At 50.5% G+C, this 6,408-nt stretch overlaps 1 protein-coding gene across 2 annotated transcripts in view; it reads right to left on the bottom strand.

Moving 5' to 3' along the window:
* Positions 1-563: 563 nt before the first annotated feature.
* The window catches only part of TAF1C (TATA-box binding protein associated factor, RNA polymerase I subunit C), a 168,112-nt gene continuing 162,267 nt past the window's right edge, over positions 564-6,408 (bottom strand). For both annotated transcript variants that reach the window (XM_063957484.1, XM_063957483.1), the window contains exons 14-15: positions 2,015-2,152; positions 564-1,834 (exon numbers count right to left, since the gene is read on the bottom strand). In XM_063957484.1, coding sequence (XP_063813554.1) covers positions 684-1,834; positions 2,015-2,152 — 1,289 coding nt within the window. In that variant the 3' untranslated portion in view covers positions 564-683. The remainder of the gene's footprint in view (positions 1,835-2,014; positions 2,153-6,408) is intronic.

The raw sequence follows: 6,408 nt of genomic DNA, 5'->3' as shown, positions 1-6,408 counted from the left end.
TTAAATATTTCTGTAGTCGGGAGCTATCTGCACCTACGTGCTACTCCTCCAAGCACAATTTTCAAAACTGAGGCATGAGGGGCGTGGGGAGGAACCGGCTGTGCAGACAATGCTAATTTTTTAGATTGTGCCACACCTCCGGTTGCAGGCTTCACACCCCTAATGTCTAAGAGGAACTCCAGTGTCCCCTAGTGGATGAAAGAGAAAGTGCATATTCATTAAGATAGAGCAATATAAGTAAATATATAAACTTTTGGCCAAAGTCTTTTGCACGCTAGTGTACCTTAAACACATCTTTAGCATTCTGACCATGTCACCGTGACCAACATCAACACAACACACGGAACCCGTTTCTCCTGCAGCATATGACAGTATATACAGCATTGCATATATATATATATATATATATATATATACACACATACATACACACACACACACACGCGTACATATACTGGAATCGCGGAGCTGTATATATGGTCAGCCAGAGATTTCTCGCCCAGGCATATTCGCCATATTTTTTCTTCCCAATGTAAATAGCACAAGACAATGTATAACCACCATTTAATAGAGCACCACGGTTTATTTGTGTCGTACCCATAATCCCCTTGGCTCCTCTGAGAGGGCAGACCAGGACGTCATTAGGTCAGCACTAGGAGTAGGGGTCTGTGACTGGGTGATGCTTAGAACCCCATGCGAGATCTCTTACTGGATGGCTGGGAGCGCTGTGAGACAGTCTGTGAGCTCTGGGTGGTCATGGCCTGAGAGGAAGGCTCGACGGTGCTGCCGCTTTCTCCCAAATGGGAGATGAAGTCTTGAAGCGTCCGTCTCCGCTCTCTGGGGACACCCTTGTAACTGAAAGATTGAGATGACGCAAGGGGAAACGAGCCGGATGCCGACTGTGAGACGGTCTCTAACTGGGAGCTGTCTAATGGACAGTTGTGACTTGTGTACGTCTGCTCCGTGGTCAGGGATGGCCCAGACTCCACACTCCTTGGAGTTGCGTGATCTGTAGAGACATGACCCATGAATGGCTCACTCTGTGCAGAGGAAATGGAGATTCCGGTGTCTGGCAAAGGGGCGCTATCATCCGTCATGTAATTGTCTGACCCCAGGCTAAATGAGGACGTGAAGGTTCCAGATGGCACCCTCCGCTTATGGGCTTTCAGCAACTTCTGTCTTCTCCTCTTCTCTCTAAGAGCCTGGATTTTCCTGTCCCTGTTCAGTCCATAATGGTCGTCCCACCACAGCACCAGCTGCCCCTCCCAGGAGGCATTCAGTCTCTGACTCAATGGGTCAGTCCACTGCGCGGTGCAGACCGGCTCTAAGGTCTCCAGTGCCCCTGGGGCATGGATTTGTATGAGCTCTCCCTGTTTCATACTCTGACGCAAGTAACCTCGCAGGTCGGACATCTCTGGCCCACTTTCACCCAATTCTTTAGCACTGAATAGTTTGTTGATTTGGAATGCTGGACGTTGGAGACTTTCTACCCGCTGCTCTGCAATCAGATCACAAATCCAACTGTGGAAATGAAGCGCAGACTTGGAACTGAGTGATAACGGAGAATCTGCGCAACGAGATCCCGCGGCCAATACTTCCTGGGCGGGGGTTTGGTTTGGCTCGGGGCCATGCTGTAGCACCCCTTGGTCTGTGTCATGCTCCTCTGGAGTCTGCTCTTCCGGGTGGATATTGAGCACAGTCTCTTGTGTGCCTGACGGATGACCCTCATCTGTCTCTTTCCTCACTAGCCTGTGAGTGAAGAGGTCACCGGCGTCTGTCAGCTGGAAAACCACCACAGAATTGGGAGCGCGTTCGCTGTATGCGGCAGTCAGTCCTGTCAAATAAGAGACATTTGATAACAGTAAATTGCAATATCTGCAAAACAAACAAAATGGCCGTACGCGTTCCACAAGTCACCATCATTGGACAAGTAGGAAGGTCATAGTAGCCACCTACTCCCATTTCCGCACCGAGCGGGACCACGGCCTGCAATCAACCCACCAGCGCTACTGACCTGCCAAAGGAGAGGCCAGCCTCTGTGCCACAGACTTGTGACGATGGGGCTGAAATGGAGCCAGATGACCGAGTGACTGTGAAATCCGCGGCAGACTCACAGCTGGAAGATGCAGCTGACAAAAGGCTCTGCTGCCCCCTACAATAGAAATAATACCCGTATGAATATAGAGACGTAGAAGTAGCTGTTCTTATTGTCCTGGCCTCAGCAGGGTGACCGGGGGGTGTCACCCAAACATACTATAGCCCTGGCCTCAGCAGGGTGACCGGGGGCGTTACCCACACATACTATGGCCCTGGCCTCAGTAGGGTGACCAGGGGGGTGTCACACACATATACTATGGCCCTGGCCTCAGTAGGGTGACCAGGGGGGTGTCACACACATATACTATGGCCCTGGCCTCAGTAGGGTAAGCGGGGGTATCACACACATATACTATGGCCCTGGCCTCAGTAGGGTGACCAGGGGGTGTCACACACATATATACTATGGCCCTGGCCTCAGTAGTGTGACCAGGGGGTGTCACACACATATACTATGGCCCTGGCCTCAGTAGTGTGACCAGGGGGTGTCACACACATATACTATGGCCCTGGCCTCAGCAGGGTGACCGGGGGGTGTCACCCAAACATACTATAGCCCTGGCCTCAGCAGGGTGACCGGGAGGGGAATCACCCACACATACTATGGCCCTGTCCTCAGTAGGGTGACCAGGGGGGTGTCACACACATATACTATGGCTCTGGCCTCAGTAGGGTGACCAGGGGGGTGTCACACACATATACTATGGCCCTGGCCTCAGTAGGGTGACCAAGGGGTGTCACACACATATACTATGGCCCTGGCCTCAGTAGAGTAAGCGGGGGTATCACACACACACATATACTATGGCCCTGGCCTCAGTAGGGTGACCAGGGGGTGTCACCCACACATACTATGGTCCTGGCCTCAGCAGGGTGACCGGGGGCGTGTCACCCACACATACACTATGGCCCTGGCCTCAGTAGGCTGACCAAGGGGTGTCTCACACACATACTATGGCCCTGGCCTCAGTAGGGTAAGCGGGGGTATCACACACACATATACTATGGCCCTGGCCTCAGTAAGGTGACAGGGAGTGTCACCCACACATACTATGGCCCTGGCCTCAGTACGGTGACCAGGGGGTGTCACCCACACATACTATGGCCCTGGCCTCAGTAGAGTGACCAGGGGGTGTCACACACACATACTATGGCCCTGGCCTCAGTAGGGTGACCAGGGGGTGTCACACACATATACTATGGCCCTGGCCTCAGTAGGGTGACCAGGGGGTGTCACACACACATACTATGGCCCTGGCCTCAGTAGGGTGACCAGGGGGTGTCACACACACAGACTATGGCCCTGGCCTCAGTAGGGTGACCAGGGGGTGTCACACACATATACTATGGCCCTGGCCTCAGTAGGGTGACCAGGGGGTGTCACACATATATACTATGGCCCTGGCCTCAGTAGGGTGACCAGGGGTCACACACATATACTATGGCCCTGGCCTCAGTAGGGTGACCAGGGGGTGTCACACACATACTATGGCCCTGGCCTCAGTAGGGTGACCAGGGGGTGTCACACACACATACTATGGCCCTGACCTCAGCAGGGTGACCAGGGGGTGTCACCCACACATACTATGGCCCTGGCCTCAGCAGGGTGACCGGGGGTTTTACACCTCCACGTGCCAGGCAGTCACAGATCTGTTTGACCCCACTGGATTTGGGCTATGAAGGGATTCCTTCTTGGAACATAAATAAAACTGCAACTATGTATCCAAATACCAAAGCACGGCCCACTACCAGACCCATAAACATAGGAAATATATATCAATTCTGAAAGTCTCAATTGATAATGGGCCAATGCCTAGCTCATGGACACCTAGGAGAATAAGGTCTACACAATAGAGGCAGGTTATAAACTGTAGACAAATAAATGGAGAAACAGAGAACAGTGCAGAACAGCAAACATTCATCTCCCTAAATAAGCAATAACGAGAAGTCTCCTCAGACATAGGGGGACATTCAATTCAAGTCGGAACTGCCGTCTTGTCGGAAAGACGGCAGTTTCTGACTTTTTTAGGTCAAATAGTGTTCCGACCTATTCAATTGGGCTGCCGTTATTCAGACAGGCCGGCAGTTCCGACTTGTTGGAAACACGTGGATTGGCGGATTAGCCGCAGATCCACTGTTTTTGCTTTTAGCCCCGTTTTTGACAATGTCAATCCGACTTTAAAAAAAGTCGGATTGACATTGTCGAGAACGGCCAAATCCTGTCGGACTTGGCCGCAAATTGAATACTGCATTGTCGGATCCTTTCCGTCGGGAAGGATCCGACATGCATTGAATACACCCCATGGTGAATGTACGCAGGTGAATTATAATAAGGATACAGTCCGTGGAGACACTAGATTTGCAAAAGGTAACAAAGAGCAAAGGAGACGCTCAGAATTGCTTAAGATCCGGATCCTGCTGTAGACCAGTCCTGTTGTAGTTTACAGGCTAGAGAAGTATCTGTAGATGTCTCTGTAAGGTTCCATTTATCAAGCAACTTCAAATCATCTGGCAACTTATTGATTGATATGGTAGAACCTTCAGGAGAAATTAGCAGTTTAGTGGTAAAGCCCCATTGATAGATGATGTTGGCTTTCCTAAGGGCACCGGTCACTCAGACAGTAACGCCCCAATACAGACTGCAGCCACTGAGCAGAGGGAAGGAAACTCTGCCACCACCAGTCTCCTACAACCGCTCACTACCGTGTATGAGTGGACACCCTGCAGCCACACCTCCTGACTGGTGTCACACAATTACCACTGGTCCCTCGCCATGAACCAGTCCCTGCACGGTAGCTGGGAGAGGGCGGAGACATTGCCCTCAACCCAGAACAGCCAGGGAGCGGAATAGTGTTTGGCGCAATCCTACTGGTTGCAGGAAACAGATGCAGTAGTCTTAAAGGCAAGATGTTTATTGATCGAAAAGTCTTAAAAAAGACTCTTCCCCTTGCAGATAGTGCTCGGGGGCACTGCAGCATTAGCTGGATATGTTGGTCCGCTTTCCCTCTACCTCCTCATGTCACTTTGCTATGGGAGGCCACGTAGGGCTCCAGATTCCCCCTTAATCACCAGGAAAAGGGTAAGTGCATTTTTACCTTAAATGCAGTAAACCTACGTACTTCCTGAATGTGCCCCGCGCCAGGCTTTCCATGCCTTAGCACTACGGCTCAGGATCCGCTTTCCCGGGTTAGTGCGGCACACACATTTTACAAAATAGGATTTTTGATCAAAAATACTTTCTCCCTTAAGCAGGATGGCAGACACTGGATTGTGGGATTGCAGGTTGGCCTGGACATTGGCACTTAAATTACTGTAACTTTCACATTTAAGCTCCTCCCCCTGCCAACCCCACAATCTTACTACTTCTTTAAGAGTGCGGAAAGGAGAAGCGGTAACCCAGTGAAACTGTTAGAACAATATAACAAAGCAGTGGCGAAAAAGACACATCTGAGCATGAGGGAGTGAGCGCAGCGTCCCCCAGCCTGCTAAAGAGAAAGGGATTCAATGGGTAGGTGACCGAAAATCTTAATTTCTCTTGCAGCAAAGCTGGGGGGACACTGGACCATGGGAAGCTCAACAGCCGCACCTAGGGGAGAGAACGCTCAGCTGCCTGACTGGAGAACAGTACGCCCAAAGTGGTTGTTGCTAGAGGAAAAGACATGAAGACGAGCAAACGTGTGAACAGAGGACCAGGACCAGGAAGCTGCACGATAGACCTATTCTGCCGAAGCTCCGTGTCGCGCTGCCCTAGTGCACGGACATCCGATGTGGTGCCAGCCGCCCTGAATTTGCATAGGCTTAAATGATGACCGAGCGGATACAGCGTGCGATGGTCTGTTCTGTAGCATAACCCCGTGTATGTGTGTAGCAAAGACCAAGCAGAAAATCCATGCAGCTGACAGAAGTCTTGTCCAAGTAAATCCACAAATGCCAATATTCAGCAGAGCCAGATTACTCCAGTCTCAGGAAATGGCTGAAAAAAGAACAAAAATGTTAAGACAATTTCATGAATCAGCCGTCGGCCAGAACGTAAGAACTATACGAAGAACCTCATCATGGAAGAAAATAAAAGACTACTTGCAAAACAAAAACCCCTAGACCAGCTTCCAAGTAACTAACTGAAGATCAACTGAATGTAAAGGCGGAGATGGAGCTTGTCTGAGAGCCGGTAAGACCAGATCAAGATTCCACTGTGTTATTGGTGGACAAAAAGGTGGTTGAATACAAACCTCTGGAAGAAGGACCAAACGTCGCTAGAAATAAATTGACATTGCTTAAAATTGTACTTTGAAAGGACAAAGCTCTAGATCG

Source organism: Pseudophryne corroboree, chromosome 1 (genome assembly GCF_028390025.1).
Source record: "Pseudophryne corroboree isolate aPseCor3 chromosome 1, aPseCor3.hap2, whole genome shotgun sequence".
Lineage (NCBI taxonomy): Eukaryota > Metazoa > Chordata > Amphibia > Anura > Myobatrachidae > Pseudophryne > Pseudophryne corroboree.
Note: the sequence above shows the minus strand (reverse complement) of the source record. Positions and strands in the feature narration are given on the sequence as shown.